Raw genomic sequence first — 16,996 nt, 5'->3', positions numbered from 1 at the left:
AAGTGGTTGATCACATTTTGTGTAATCCTACAGAAAATTGTTGATTGGAGTTCATGGACTTATGCTCACTGGCATATCTACACCTGAAACATCTGAAACCTCATTTCCAGTTTGCCATTAGTCTTCATTAGATCCTTTTCCTGTCTGTTTTTGTTTGTTTGTTTTGTTGTTTTTGTGTGGTTATTGTTTGTTTGTTTTCTTTCCTTGTGGGTTCGGGTTGTTTTGTCCTCTCTTCTTGCAGATCCATTCTGTAATGTTTGGACACTCAACTGCCTCGTAGACTTCATCTGCTATGAAGCTTGTTTATATTATTTTTCTGTATTTTCTTTAATGATTTAATGGCTAAATGCAGATTCAGGAAAAAAAAAAAAACACCAAAATCTGCACCAGACTGAGCTGGAAGGGTGTTGAGCCTGTATAATCCTGGAGTAGTCTCCATGCTGGGCTGGGCTGCACTAGAAAGCACAGTGGAGAAGGGCACAGGGGGTTGTGGCCATACTGGGGTGCAGCTGAGATTGGAGAAAGTCTGCATTTTGATTTGGTTAAAATGCCTGAATCAACTCTGCTTCCTTATCCTTGATTAAGGAGGATGCACTGCCTTCCTCTGCCGACAGCAAACCCAAGTACCTGAAGTATGTTTATGCATATAAAGTAATTTGATTTTAAAGAGGCAATCACACGACCTAATCAAATTCTACTTTTGTTTATACACTTGTAAAAAGGGAATAACTCCACAGTTGTGTATATTGCAATTATCCTTAAGTGTACATTGCAATTATCCATTACCCCTTACATGTATGCACACCATTCTTTGATATTTCTGTGTAACCCAGAGACTTAACATTCTTAAAAAATAAACTACCCAGACTCTCAGTTGCCATGTGGCAGATATGATCAAAATCATTTCAGGAATAATAAAGAAGACTTTTTAGGAATAGTTTATTCTGTGTTACCACCAGCAAATGAAATATAGAAAAGCCCAGTGGAAATTAGAGTGCAATAATAAGTAATCATTCTAACCCATACATTGCTGAGGAGACAGCATAGCTGCAAAAATAGTACAATGTTGAAGAGCTAAAATTTGGAACCTTTTCCATAGCATTCATTAATTTTTCAAGTAATCACACCAAGTTTATAGGACAGAAAATGAAACACAATCTTTTAACAAAATTGAATAATCTATACTCTTAATAAAAAAAATTAATTACAACAAAACAGCTGAAGAGAAATTTTAGTTCTGCTTTTACACTTCCTGCTCATTTTACTTCCAGTCTTCACTGTACATTAGTAATCAAATACTGGGAATAAATCACACCCTTTATCTCCTCCTTTTTATACCCATGACTCCCAATCAGCTGTTTTACCTGAATAATAGATCCTTATGTTGCATCAAGCCATCTACTCTACAGCATTTCTCAGTTTGCTGTTGAGTTCCAGAACATGAGAGACCCATTTGAGCTCCTTGCCGTCAAAATCAATAGGAGTGCAAAATGTTTATTTTAGTCAGTACTTTGGAGGAGAGCCTATTTCACACAAAATCCTGTTCCAATCAGTGAATTTGGCCCAATAATCCCACCTCAGGTTAAGCCCTCCTGCGTGTTTAGCTCTGTTTATGAGTCATGGATAAATAGACTGATGTACATAACACAGAATATTTCTCATAGGTTCACTCAGCATGCTTCCTAAAGAATTATAGGATTATCCTCCCTCATGTCTTTCTTAAAACAGAATTAGGTATTCAGGCAGTAATTTATTAAATACTGCATTACATGGTGCTATAGTTTCTCAGATTGACATTTTTAGAAACCTCAAGAAACTTCTGATTCAAGGCAAGTTACACATGACCACATGACCCTAAACATTTGGATGTTCTGAATTCATCTTCAGATTTGAAATGTGTGCATTTGAATTTTTTATGTGTGTGGCAGGTAAGGCATGTACCAGGCAGGCTTTAAAAAGGTACCTGCAGCCCTAAGTACCTAATTTGTGTAGAGAGTTGGATAAATGGGCATATAAATCAGGTTTGCACAGACAAAAGCAAAGCGCTTACAAGAATCTGTGAAAACTCATTCCTAAATTTGTGCCTGCACAAATGTAAAAAAGATGGTTTGATCAGAAATGTTCTGATGAATAGTGTTCAGTACGGTTTTTACAAAGGTTTACCTTCAAGTAGGAAAAGCAGTGCATTAACAGTTGCAAGTATCTTGCCTGATCTATGGTGATTTCTGTGTTGCTGTTCTGCACACCTCAGTCACATGTGCACTGCCATTGTCTGGTCCTCAGGGTGAATTTTGGGGTCTGTTCCTGCAGGGACCTAGCTGCTTCTCCTCAGTTTCAGAATCCAAATGCAAACGCAGTGGAAAATAATTATCCCTTTTTTCATATTGGTTTTGAACTTCGTGAAATTCTTGCAACTGTTTGCAGAATCCTGCTCTCATCAAGAGTTTGTGTTAATTTTGATTAAGGTTTCCTGATTATTCTTAAGGACTCAGTCATGGGCATATGCAGAGAAGAAATTCAGATTGGTACAGGCACAACTAAACCAGTTTAGATAAAAAACACAGTCTGTCTATACCCCGAGAACAGCTTAATGAGAATACTTAGGAATAATTAATTAGGCAGAGGCTTTTCACCTTCAGGCTGGTGGCTCATGTTATATTTAGTACCAGTGCAGCTCTTTGGTAAGTGCCCTCAGTGAGAGAGAGAGAGCTCTGCTCTCTGGGAGCTGAAGTGAGTCCGTGTCACAGGGACAGCCCCTAAAATGCCAGTTGGGCTGGCTTATGTCCCTGTAACAGGGGACTGGACCCTGGTGTTCCATGGACATTTAGAGAGAGCAAATGGCAAAGCTTCAGCTCCGCATGATCTCCAGGCCAGCGAGGCACATCTGCTCACACGTGCTCTGCAGGCCCCTGTTCATCATCTGCTGCCCTTTGTTCTGTGCAGAGCCTGCTGGAGTGCAGCTCCATCCATCTGTGCCCAGCAGCTCAGCAGTGGCATGTCTCCTGCAGTCTCTGAATGGGAGCAGCACAGTGACAGCCCAAATCCCTTCTGAGGATGCTGCTCTCAATCACTGGAGAGGCTTGGCCTGTCTTGGCCACAGAACATGGCATTTCAGCCCATTTGATTCACTCCTGACTGGGACAGCTCAGTGGTGCAGTATCAGCGCTGATGTCCAGATACAATAGCAAATGTTAATATACAGAAAGTACTGTCTGCATCACACCCATCCATTGTTTCTAGCAATGCTGTCATCCTGTGACTTTCCACCCTGTGATCTGTAGGTAGGAGTAACACAAGAAGCCAGACTGCTGCTGTGGTTGGCACACACACAGTTGTATATTTTCTTAATGCTTCCTCTCTAGATGCTTGATGGCCATGTATTGACACTGAAACTTGCTAGGAAGACAAAGCTGATGCTAGTGAGGGATTAGATGCATCTGAGTAGGTAAATCACAAAAAACCACCCCTTACTTGCTCTGTTTTCTGCTTTAGCTCAGTCCAGAACTATTAATAAAACCATTATACATTCAGGGAAATATTTGCTGCCAACAATCATCAGTCGAGATTCTCTTCAGATAGCATTCCTAAAATGTTTTTCTAGGTGAAATCTTATAATCTCTCTCTTGAGTTCCACCAAAGGATATTAAAATTTGATAGCACAAGGCACCGTCAAGATTTTTCTTGTAGTGTTTGCAGTAGATTTAGAAAAATCTGAGACCAGAGTGGGACTGTCCCTTTTTAACACAGCAGCTCATCTCACAGAAAAGGAAGTGGAGGGCATAGGAAAACATTCTGCATGCTTTGTGATATTATAAATCTATACCCCATTAATTTCCCAGTCTCTGATGAGGTGCTCTGCCTGAGGTGCAAATTAGTGCCACTCTTGTGCATTGAACCTGTCCTGTTTAGAGAAGAAGTGCTTCAGAACCACCTCCTCATTTCCAAACTGCTACAGAATAGTTGTCAGTATTGACCTGAGCTAGATTAAACAAGCTACCTTGGAATTTCAGTCTGTATGTCCCATTAATAATCCCCTGAACTGTCCAGTCTACCACAATATAATTCTTCAAAAAGTAGGCACACTAGTCACAACTAAGCTTCTAAAGCTACTTCCAGCTTAGCATGGAAACGTTTCAAATTATACCCAAAGTGATGTTGATCTGCATTACTGACATTATTAGCATTCATCTGTTTTTATTTCCCAGCTTATTAAATGTAAACTAAAATTTGAGCCTTCTGTCCTTCTGTGAAGAACTTGTGGGACGAAACAAAGAAGGATTATATCCTGTGAATACAGTTTTGCATAATCTGGTCATTATAGACATGGTTTTGTTTTAGTGGGGTTATAATTGTTAAACATCTGACATTCACAGTATTTTCTGTGTGTAAGAAATTTTTTCAGTGACGGAAAAAAATCCTCCATGCTTCCTACTTCTCAAATTTCAGGCCAGATATGCAGATGATATTTGGAAGTTGCTTTTGATTTCCAGTTGGTACTGCCTGGCAAGTGGAGAAATTCCTGTTGGTGTGGTGGGATCAGGGCAGTAAAAATAAGGCACCTTTCAAATAATGCCATGATTCTGCAGAGATCTCTTACAGGAGTTTCTGTGCTTTTTTGAATAGCTCATTAATTACAGTGTGGCTGTTTGTGAGAGCATCATTCATGTGTAAATCAGGAATGTGAGGAAGGCCACTCTAATACCATCCATTAAAGTATGGTCCACTGTAGGATAACCCATTAAAGAGAATTACTGTCAGGGTTTCACTGATAGTATTTCTGAGAAGGGGCGATTTTTCTTTCCCTCACTCACTTCAGCAAGGGGAGAATGAATGTTGGATGCTACATCAAAGTCTTTCACAAGTATTGAGTTTTAAGATCCATTTTGCAGGGGCCTTTTAATAACATTTAGGAAGCTGACAGGACAAACCAAGGTCTAGCTTAGCTAATGGAGCTCTGTGAATGAGACCAATTGGATTTTTTTTTCAGTCCTGACTTAAATGTGTTGAAAAATACACTTATCTTAGAAAATAAAATGCCAGTAATCCAAATTGTATGATACTGATTCACTTTTTTTTTTAGAAATAAAAATGCCTCCAGAATTATTAAACAGGAATGATAGTAGTGAATTTGAACACCTTTCTACAGACTTCTAAAGGCTTTTATTCTAATGAAAATAAAAATAGGTTGTCACAGACATTGCTAGCAGCTATGCTTAAAGTTGAAGTTGTCTTACATTTCATATTAAAAAAGATCTAAAACATTAATTTTTTGGGTGAAATTTTTCATGTTATGTGTGTGGTTCTAGCTAAATTCTTGAGGAATAGCTGCCTATCAAAGCCACAATACACCATAACCTGGGTTTTTTCAAAATACTCACCTTGCTAGATTTGATTCCACAATTTAAAAAAACAAACATATTTTTATTCTAAATATTATTGTCAGTGCTAGAAAAGAACTGAGATAAGTATTGCAGCAAGTTCACTACAATTGCAGCCCTGCCAGTTCTAAGGATGCATCTGTGCACCTGCAAAATTCAGCTACAGGATTAGAGGAGGGAGTGAATGCTTTAATTTTTTATTTCAGCAGCACTTCTGGAGAGCAGATTGTGCCAAAAATGCGAAATTCGCTAATTAATCCAAATCACAGCTGTTCAAGAGTGGATTATTTTAAAAGAAAAGAACTACCCTCTGAATCATGCCGTGATTTAGTGGGATTTGGGTGCACCACCACACAACTGTGGGAATTAATACCTTGGGCTTGAAATGTGCAAACTAAAGAGAGGCAGGGAGGGATGGATGCAGGGTGGGTGCTCAGATAACTGGTTTCTTTTACCTTTTTTCTGCTAGGCTACTTCACTGTTACTTCACTGTAGCCTTTGCCTCTCTGTAATTGCAGGAAGAGTCACTTTTTACCTGAAGTGTTTTCACCCTTTTAAGGCTTTCTGCATTTTTTGTCTCTGTGTAACCATGCCAGTACTCACAGTGCACACGTGCACACACGTATTGTTAGCAGAAAGTCCTGAACATTTTGAGGCACTTAACAAAAAGCAGATGCACATGGTCCTTCCCTTGCCTTCCCTTTTTAAATTTATGAGTGAGGGCAGTGCTCAGAAAAGCAGCAGTAATGCTGGCTGCTCAGGCTTGGCATGGCACAAAGGGAAGCTTCCTGTCGTGCTGAGGCTCAGCCTGGTGTTCAGGCAAGCTTGCCTGATCTTCCCTTCCAGCTGCAGAGCCCCAGAGCAGCAGCCCTGCTCCTGCCAGGGCACAGAGGCAGTGCCTGACCTTGTTTGCTCCATCCCTTCACCTCCCACAGCTCCAACTGGGAGCCTCAAAGGCCAAGCCATTGCTGAGCATCCCTCCTGCAGCTCTGCTGTTGGCTGTGGAGGCTCCCTCAGCAGAGTCCTGGCTGCACCCTGCCCTGGTGTGTGATGGCAGAGAGGGAAGCTCTCCAGCCAGCAGCAGGCACAGGGAATTCTGCCTGCCCTGGAGCCCCTGCCCAGGCACACACTAACCCCTGCATGGGTTTGGTGCCTCTTTCCAAGGCTCATGAGCACAGGGCTGGGCTGTGCTGCTCTGGCTGAGCTGCTGTGCTCCTTCCTGCAGTACCCCTGGCTGACAGCTGCTCAGGGCTGCTCCCCACACTCCAGGGCACCATGGCTAATCCAGGAGGCAGCAGCTTCACCTGCTGCCCAACTGATCAACTTTTTTCTGGTATTCAGACACATGGGCCACACGGTCCAGCCTGGAGAAGTGTTGTGGGATCTCTAGTGCTTCAATTACCTTCCCTCAAAATTCCCCTCTTCTAACTGGGACTACAATGGCTTTGTGTTCCTGCTGTTTTTCTTCAGGTGCTGTTCAGTGTGCAGCAGCCAGATGCTACCTGTACCTGCTGTCCATGGCACTGGGTTGATCTCTGTGGTGAATCACGTGAGAAATGCATTTTAGTAATAAAATCCAAAACAACCCAACTTTGGATTACATGGATGTTTAGTTTTATAACTAGAGAAAAAACCCAACAACCTAGGCAGCCTGAGATGTTGAGATATTAACCTAATAAAACTCATTCAGTCTCTGCTTTTTAGTATTCTGTTTCCTCCTCTGCCTTTCTTAATGCAAAAATATTTGCTCGCAGCAAATCCATAAAAAGACCATATTAGGAGAATTGCATAATATCCCCTAAAAATAGGAAGGAAGAATCTGGGACTATAGAAATTCATTTTACTCAGCTAAATGAATGACTGAACACGAAAACAAAATTGTTAGCAAGTTACTGTGCTGCCATGAAAGGTAAGTCAGCTCAGTTGTCTTGGCTGGGTGTCATATTTTGTGCTGTGCTCACTGGGAAACTAATTGCTTGAAATAAATATTTGAAGATCTCCATGTCTGGTCCTTGTAAGCTGTTTGATCAGTTTGGTGTTTCTGATAGGATCTGTTTTTTATAAAACCTTTAAGATTGCTGTTAGGCAATTTCAGTGCCATGTTATCCCAGCCAAATAAGTGCAGTGAGAGATGGAGCTTAATGAGGTCTCATGTTTATTAACATAAGGATCTGGGAATGGTCCAGCAATAATTAATATAATATAGGTCATCTCTCCTTCCTTCCACACTCTTTTCAGCCCATTTTGGGAGGATTACTTCCAATTCTTACCCCTTCAATCAAATTTTCTAACAATTTGCAAATCTAAGAAGCTGAAAGGAGTTTTCCCTCTATCCATATCAGACTTTATCAACTCTTCTGCCCATTTCTTAGATTTCTGAAGTGGTGTCTGCTGCTGTGTGTGTTTCCGTTTGCATCGGTCAGCAGCCCCAAGTGTCTGCAGTGTCTGTGAGACCAGAGCTGATCTGAGTTGTTGCTCCTCTGCAGTCTGGGGAGGAGATGCTGTTCCCAGCCCACCTGGCCCTGTCCAGAGGGACTCGGTGGTTCTCCCTCCCTGGTGACTGCAAAGCTGCAAAGCTGGCTTTAGCACAACCAGGACCTACCTTTGGCCCTCTTCTAGAGGATTCCTATAGACCTTCTCCTTCCTGGCCAGAAAACAAACTGCCCTGCTTTAAGGTTGCTCTCTATTTCTTGTATCTCATGTTTAAGTCCTCAAATCCAGCAAGAATTTATTAATGCTGAGTGATAAGGGAAAGGCTGTAAAAATCCCCTCAGTGTGTGTTTTCCCAGTGCATATTTGGGCACCAGGGGATGCTTGGTTTACTTTATTTAATGTGTCTCAGCTGAAAATCTTGTGATTTGCTTCTTTCTGTGCTGGGTGTTATCTGTGTAGCTCTGGAGCATAGTGCCAGTAATGTCTTCATGATGCTTGTTTCTAGAAGATACTTTCTTCTCTCCACAAAGTGTCATGACAGAACTGCAGTGCTTTTATGCAGAATGACAACTGATAATTTCATGCCCCGAGCTTGTATCTTGAGGGTTGATTCAGCAGAGAGGAAAAAAAAAAAACCAAAGCAGCAAAAAGATCTGGCTGCTTTGTTATAGGACAGTGCAGAGCTGCTTGTTTTTATAGCTTAAATAGCTCTGCACTCTGGCTGGATGGTATGGGTTTCAGAATTACCCTGTGCTGAATTGGTGCTTTATTTCACTAGCCTGTGTCTCTGACCCACACTTTTCTTATCTTCCCTGCTGAAAGTAATTATACTCCAGTGTGGCAGAGTACTCCTGTGCTAATAAGAAAATACTGTTGTCACTTGTGATAGATGAACCATCCACTTAGTGAGCTCAGAAGAGTTAAACTGATTGCATTTTTACAGTCTGTATATTTCTCTGCTTATTGTTTGTGTCCTGCTGTTGGGGAAAGCAGGTTAGTTGCATAGTAAATCTCTCTGATCAACACAGGAGAAGAACAAAAAGAACAAACACTCATTTGTTATAGCTGCTTTAGAAGTGTGGTCATTTGAAGGATGCATTCTGGGAGATTTGTCCCTCTTCTTCAGAAAGGCTTGTTAATATTGGCATAACTAACCAGGATCTCAGGAGAGGACAAGGGCTCACTCATTAAAATTAGCTGTATAAACAGCCTACCTAGCAGATCTCTGTCCTAATGATGCTTCTGTTGCCTCTCCCTGTCCAAGCAATACATTCCATAAAGCTCACAAAGCCCAAAGTGGGTAGCTAAAGGAAGGGGCTGGGTTCTGAATTTGGGTGCTCACTCTGTGCCTGTTTGCATTCAGAGCAATGCATCCAGCTCCCTGTACATCCCTCTCTTTCCCTCCCCTCCCTCCCATGAAAGCTCACCTCCATTTGGAGACATCCCCAACCAGAACTTTTCCTTGCTTTGGGGAACAGAAATTGATGCTGTAGTGAACATATAAAAATACTGCTGGGTGACAAGGCCTGAGTGTGTGTGCTGACTCCTGGTGAGACACTGCTGCAGTGTTTAATGCTTTTATTAACCATGCAGTGCTGGGATTTGCAAAAGCTGGGTGCATAATTGCAAGATTGCACTGCTGGGCATAAATTCAGGGCTGTAGTGTCTGCAGAGCATGGATCCAGAGGGATTTGGGAGATGGAAGGCAGGGAGTTGTTTCAGGAGGATCTTATGATAATTATTTAGGTGCAGGGCAAGGGAAGACTAATTAGGGGTGTACAATTAAATTCATCTAGGACCAGAAGGAAACATGGAGGTCCACAGAGTCTTCTGAAGGAGAAATGTCTCTATAAGCAATATTCCTTTCCCTTTTCAGAAAACCACTAGGTCATTTGCTGATCCTGATTTAACTCTCTTTCTAGGAAAGAAAGAAGTAAAATTTTGCTTCTCATAATGAGATTTGGGTTTTTTTCCTGGACATGCTGTTGGTTACTCTACCAGCCCCTGACCAAGTCCAAAATTTTTGTTCTAATACTGAAAGCTAAGGGTTTTGAGATCAAAACAAGGCTTATATGTGACTAGCAGGCACGGTACTGAAGCTCATCAGGAGGTGCTTAAATACAATTATCTCTAAATACCATCTATTGCTTGAGATGTGCTGCTACAGCGAGGAGATTCTCTGGGAAGAGGGGTATTCATTTTTAGAAAACATAAAAGCTTAAGTGAGGTCAGGCCTGTTGGCTGTATGGATGCAGCTTTGCCAGAGTAGCTCACATTAATGAATTACAATTCCCTGCAAAGCTGGAGTAAGTGTCAGCCCATTTATGTAACTTTGTTTTACAGACTGAGATATGTCACAGCTCAGTGTGTCATTAAGTAAGTCATTAGCAAATGCTATTTTTCCTCAGTAGAAAAGAACTCATGCATCTTTGTTAGCCACTTATTTTAAGCTGATTTTCTTTCTCTGTTTTTTAAAATCATTATTTTTATCAACCCAGCCCTGCTTGTTTTTTTATTTAATGATAGAGTCTCCATAGATTTATTTTAATATAAAGCAGTTTATCACCAGATAAACAGCTTTATATTAAAATTTTAAAAGAATACAAGCTTGAATACAGACAACTTAGCCATTTGTGTGTGCTCTCTTACTCCTGTGGAGTTAGGTATTTCCAGAACGTTTGAAAACACCTTCTTGCCGGCTTGGTAGGCAAGCTGGATACCTGAGATGGGATTGGCAGTGAATCTTTGGCATCTTGCATAATGAACAGCTCTCAATTCCCAAATTAACTCATGGTGCAGTTATTCCAGAATTGTCTGCAGCTGTACATGATGGACACTCATTTCTTCTGTTTAAATTTTTAGGATGATGGAAGATGTTAGAAAGTAAATATCTGACTGCAGAGGGTATCCTCTTTAATTCAAATACAGTCTCCCAGTCTGGGTTTATTTCCACCAGGGCTGTCAGCATAACCTCTAAACTCTGATTTTATTTTTAATCTCTGATAAGGTGTTCACTCACTGGAGCACAAAGAAAGAGTTCTGCTTGGTGTAGAGCTGTTTTTGCCCAAGACAGGAAGAATTTTCCCCTTTGGTTTTAAGTAAAGGATATTCACTAAAGCACTCTCTTCAACATGTAGGTTTGGGTTTTTATCCCATTATTTGTGATTTAGTGGTGCTCTGTTGTATTCCAGTAGTGCAGGCTATGCCAGTATTTCCATTATCACCCATTCTCACAGGTTTATAACTCAACACTAAAAATGTACTCTTCCAATTTGAAACTTGGCATATAATGTCTCATCTCATCCTCAGAATGACAGTTTTTTCTTTCTGTCTGCCTTCCTCCCAATAAAAGGTTGCATTTTTGTTGTATTTTTAAATAGAAGATACTGTCCTTTCTGTTTTGATAAGGGAATAGCCTGCCTGATTATTAAAATTGCTTTTCAGTGCTAAGAGAGGAGGACATTTTAATAGAGGATGCATGTGAATAAGTGTTGTTGATGTTACAATGTCTACAATAAGTATATGGATGCAGAGAAGTATCACATTCCACATGAAAACCAGACAATGTTTATCAAAATGATTGAAAAGGGGTTTTTATGGCGATTTTTTTTTAGCTGTCGATTTTACACTTAAAATAGTGTTCTCAGAGGTAAATATGTTTCAGCTGCTGCACTTCTATTGTTTTCAGGCTGAATGAAGTAAAGAAAGACTTTACTGCATATAGACAAAATAATGATGTTTTTCTCTTTACTCATTTGATAAACACAGTACAAAAGGCATATAAATTCTGACTCTGGTGTTGAGACCAGCTACCAGGTGTAGACCTGTAGTTAGCACAGTGCTATCAATCCACAGCAGGTGTAAGCAGCAAAGCAGTGTTTCAAATAAACAAACACATGGGAATAGGAAATTTAGCAATAAGTGACAAACTGAGAAATAAGAGGCTTGTGTGATCCTTACAGCCTGCACGTTCAGGATCTGAACCTCTGATCCAGAGGCTTTGTCTGAAGCCTTGCATTCCAGTTCAAGGTGGTATGGGTATTATGGACAAAAGAAAATCAGGATTTAAATCTAGTTTATCCTTCTTTACCTGTCTCCTTGAAGCCAGCCATTTAGGAGTTGAAAGATACCCAGTTGCCTTTAAAAGAAGTTTCCTATCCACTACAAACATGGCACAGAGGCTTCACTGTGATGGTTCTTTTTGTTGTAAATTTACTTCCAGGCATTTCCTTTTCCATTTAGACAGGTAAATTTATGCTTACCATAACCAATTTAATGGTGCTAATTAGTAGAGAGGGTATGTGAGAAGGAAATTTTACAGAGGGTGTTTATTAGTAAATTGAGCTATTATTTTGTCATATATACAAAAACTATCAACATGTATTCAGTATGTATTATTACTATAGCTAAGCTGTCTTTCTCTTAAATCCCAGCTATTTCACTTTTTCAGTTGTCTGTAATGTGTTCAGGTATCATCAAAAGCAGAGGATGTGTTTCCTAATAAGACGTTCAGTTCCTTCATTTGAATTCTAAAATCAGTAATTAGGTCACAGACTGTTTTGTATCCGTTGGCAGAACCAGTGGCTCTCAGATATGAAATAAATATCAGTATGTGGAACTGAATTTTTTTGAGGGCATAAAATCAGACTGCTCAGCACTTCTCACATCTGCTTCAGTCCAGGCCATCACTGCCTAAACCACTGAGATTCTGCAGTGCAAAATGAATGCAGCACTCTGAGATTTAGATGGGGTTTTTTTGCAGGAAATAAGTTGCAGGTCCAGCAGAACGTCCAGGTGGAGGCACGACATGTGCCCAATGCAGTCAGTAGTTTTATAAACCCGTCTTCTCTTACAAGAACTGATTTACTTCAGCTCAGTTACCTCCTATAAAAGGGTGCTTGGTTTGTTTCTGGAATTTACAAAAGAACTGATGCTGAGAATCACTGAAGTGCTCAAGTCAGCCACAGCACTGTTTATTGAGAGCACCTTCCACACCGTGGGGATTAGTACTGCCCTTGTAGAAAAGCAGAAAACACCCAGCCCAGATTTGTTCACTTGAGGAGTGGAAATATTAAACACCTCCTGCTGCTGGACAGAGTGCAGGCTGCTGCTTCCAGTTTGGATGATGTCACCTGAAATGCTTCTTGCTTGAGTCAGTGTTCTTTTTGCAGCTTTGTAGAAGAGATTCTCTGGCAACCATGGCATATATTAAAATAATATTTATATTTTTAACATAATATTTGGGAAAATTACAAGAATCATTAAGGATAAAATACTCCTGTGTTGTATATTTTCCTAAAACTGAGGTATATCACAGATTATTTGTTAATATGCAGTGGTATTATGGTAATTATTAACTGTCATATTTCATTTCTTCTCATGAGTGTCCAGCAGCATTTTTAAGGGGCCGTAGAACAGATAACATGTTCTCTGTAGCTGAAGGCACTCATCATTGTAATTACTAAGTACCCTTAGTTGTCTGTTGGAAATTTTGCTGTAAATTCAAATGAGAATGTGAATGTTATTGGAAAACATGCAGTTACATTTGGCGTTTATTTGCTAATAATGTGCAAATCGCTGTCAAAATTATAGGATTATGACAACTGATGCAAATTTATCTAAGTGCTTTGTGCTGCTGGAAGTATAAATTGTACTGGGAATAAAATTTGTATTTTTTCACAGGCACAGAAGAAGCGAAAATCCAATGAGTCTGTAGATACAGAGCTCTGTCTTAATGAGGTAAGTGTGGATCTTGGATATTTCACAGCACAGGGGCCTCCCCATAAGAAAAGACATTCTGAGTCTGTCGAGATTATCATGGGCTACCTCACACTTGTCTTGTCAGTTTTGTTGTATTTGGATATCATAATGCATTAAAAAATTATCTCACTTAGAAGTTCAGAGCTGGGCTCAAAGTGTTCTCTGCTGATTTGATATTTCAGTACCTGTATGGTAAATGTTTAGGCAGATCCCATAGTAAACACCATTGCACCTAGCAAGGATACTTGCTTAATAATCTGCACCCATGGATTAAATTTTATTTATTGTTATCCAGAAATAACTTGTCAAACAGATTTTTTCTGTTGACTGTACAGAGGGTGCAGTTTCTCTAAGGGTCTTGCTTTTACTGTTATAAAATAAACCGGCATGACAAACATGGATACCTGAAAAAAAACCCAGTACTTTACACATGGAAGCATTGCTAAAGTAAGAATTTTTAAATATTCTTCTGTTTTTTTAAGTGTGCGGTACTGCTGTTAATTAATTTCAAAACACTGTCATTGGAACATTTGTTTTAATGCCCTTTTTATCATTCAGTTTATGAGATTGTTGTGTAGGTATCAGTGGAGGGTGGGACATGGGCAAACAAAAGATGAGTTTCATGAAGTAGAACTGAAATGCTTTGCAGTGAAAATGTTGTGCTGGTGACCAAGGAAGGTGTTGTGTCTTGCAGAACGCTCTGGGGAAGGACAACACAGCAGGAGTCTCCACCAGTCACATATCCGCGGAGAATTCCCTGGCTCTTCCCACCAGCTCCTACCTAAGCACACAGCTCACCCTGATGGCACTTGCACTCTCACTCTCTTTGTCCCTAAGCTCATCAGTCGTCTTGTAGCTGCATTACAAAAGGACAAAAGTGTTAAAAAAAAAAAAATCCCCCCCCCCAAAAAATCTGTTTGCTGTTCTCTGTTGTTTATCTGGAATTCCAGGTCTGGGAGTTAAGCTGAGGCACTCCTGCTAGAACAGTCTCAGTCAGCTGGAATTTTATTTTTTTTTCTCTCTAAAAAAAGCTTCTTGTGATATTTAGAGGCTTTGTGAAATACTTGGTGCAGTGCTACATTCCAAACCCAAAAGGCTTTTGGGCATGCAGTGTTTTAAAGAGACAGTGTGTAAATTTGCCTGTAAAGCGACCTGGTTGGATTATTTTAATAATTACTATTTCCATTCTGGCTTTTACCTGAGAAAGAAGATGATGGTTTTCTTAAAGTCTTGTTTATCTCATTGAATAGTTTTGGTTTTCAAATTGATTGAACTTCAGACTATCAAGGATGCCAGGCTTTTGTCTAATGGTGAATGTTCTCCCAGAGAGTGGACTTTATGAAACTCCTTCATTTGATAAATCGCTACTGATGTTAAACTCCTTCAGTGTGTTAGCATTTTCCTCTTTAAATGTTTACGTACTGTAAGTGATTCTGCGTTCCCTGCTGAGAAGCCATTCTAATTCACATACAGATATAATGTATGTCTTTCAGTTCAATTCTCATAGAGTGTGGCGTAGAACCTCCTAACAGTACATTTATCTTTTAATTATAATCATCTAGCCTTAACAAGAGTGAAGATTCTTTACATTAGCAAGATGCAGCCATTGTGAAAGCTTGATAAAGATACATTTCTTTAAATATGAGGAACAAATATTGCTACAGGGTTTCAGCTGTACAGTCTATGGTCTTCTATGCTTCCATTGTGATAATATAGTCCAGTTATTATACTCTTTGTTTAATAAAAAGATGACATACAATTTATTTGCTCTGCTAAAACATCATCATCTGTTTATACATACCTGATAATGTCAGATCAAACAGCTACAGGAACTTCATGCCTTACTTCTCTTATCAAAACATTGTAGAGGGACAAGAGGTAGTAGGATATCATTTAAACCATGTTTTATTTCTTAGAACTGCTAAAATCAACACAAAAGGAGGGTTGATCCAATTGCAAGGCAGCATCCTGCACATGTACCCATGTGATAGGCTTTTCTCACCCTGGTAGTTCCTACCACAGACCTTGGCATTGCTGACATGATGAACTGTTTGCAAGACCAGCTCCATAAATTAATTTAATGGTTTGGATGGCAGTGTTACCGGTACACATGATTTAATGGCTTGGTTCCACTCAGTGGCATTGGCAGCTTCCACTGGCTCATGATGATTTCCTGCGGTATCTAGAAGGAATTCTTTAAAGCTTTAAATGTCATCAGATAGGCAGCATTTCTCCTAAGGGCTGTCTTTATACCTTACTGTGCTGGCTTGTTGACTGTTACAAGCAGTTATGTCTAAGTGATCAACAGTAATCAGTTTTGGTTCCTCTTGGAAGTAGAAGATAACTTCTGCAAGCAAGGAGTTCATCATGTTGAATGTACAGATTTACTCTTGAGACTTAACTTACACAATTATGCCCTGTCCTGCTCTGAAATGTCCAGATCAGTTATTTGCAATACAACTATAAATTACAAATTGCTATTTTATAAACTGCACTGAGGTTTGAGTGTGCAAAATACACATCTTGCTAAGAGATTATTAAACCTATTGACAAGTTCGTCTTTTGAGATTTTTCTTGGCTAATAATAAACACTTTCATAAATTTTGAAATTCATTTATGTACTCTTGATTATGGTCACATAATACAGGTTTCAAAGCGATTTGCATGTGATAGAATTCTACAATACTCTGTGCCACTGAACATAACAAATTAGACAATATTACGTTTTAATTCTGTGTTGATAAGAAACTGCAAATTACTTTCAAAGGCAGCAGAGCTGCTTTCAGAGAAGAGATATATAGACCATCATTACCAGCAAAGCCCATGTGGTTCCTGTTGCTCTTCTTGTAGAAGATAATCAAATTACTGAAAACTAGTGGCAGCAGAAAAAAGATCATGAGATTCATGATTTTTAAAATTAATCAAATTCTTTTATGTCAAAAGGAGTTGATAGTATAACCTATTGAAATGCTAATGAACACAGCATTGTAATTCAGAAGTCTGACATTATCCAATTAAAAATATTTTCAAAACAAATTCCTAAACATTATGATTATTAAATCCATCTTTGATCCACAAATCTCTCTCTGAAATATCATTTGTATTCAGCACATTAAACATTTTAGCCAGTATCGGGAATTTTCATAATCTCCCAGTATAGTGTATACTTTTTGAAGATTTTTTTATGTTTGCTTTGGTTGCATTATCTCTCTTGCATTTAATACCAATTATTAGAGCTTTGACACTGTCTGATCCAGAGTAAAAACTATTGATCACTTATACTGGAAATAACAACCTAATAAGCTTCTAATTACAAAAGAAACTGCAGGTTATCGGAGTCAGTGAGATTTACCTTTGGAAATAAAGTTTATATGTAGTAGAGGAAAAAGTGGTGGTTTTTACAGGTAGCCAAAAAAGCTCAACAG

The 16,996-nt window shown here is 39.4% G+C and overlaps 1 protein-coding gene across 1 annotated transcript in view; it reads left to right on the top strand.

Moving 5' to 3' along the window:
• GFRA1 (GDNF family receptor alpha 1) overlaps positions 1–16,607 on the top strand; it is a 132,864-nt gene extending 116,257 nt beyond the window's left edge. The window contains 2 exon segments of the mRNA XM_005428634.2: positions 13,494–13,550; positions 14,266–16,607. Of these exon segments, the coding sequence (XP_005428691.2) occupies positions 13,494–13,550; positions 14,266–14,427 (219 nt within the window). The 3' untranslated portion in view covers positions 14,428–16,607.
• The last annotated feature ends 389 nt before the right edge of the window (positions 16,608–16,996 follow it).

The sequence above is a fragment of the Geospiza fortis genome, unplaced genomic scaffold (genome assembly GCF_000277835.1).
Source record: "Geospiza fortis unplaced genomic scaffold, GeoFor_1.0 scaffold1303, whole genome shotgun sequence".
Classification (NCBI taxonomy): domain Eukaryota; kingdom Metazoa; phylum Chordata; class Aves; order Passeriformes; family Thraupidae; genus Geospiza; species Geospiza fortis.
Note: the sequence above shows the minus strand (reverse complement) of the source record. Positions and strands in the feature narration are given on the sequence as shown.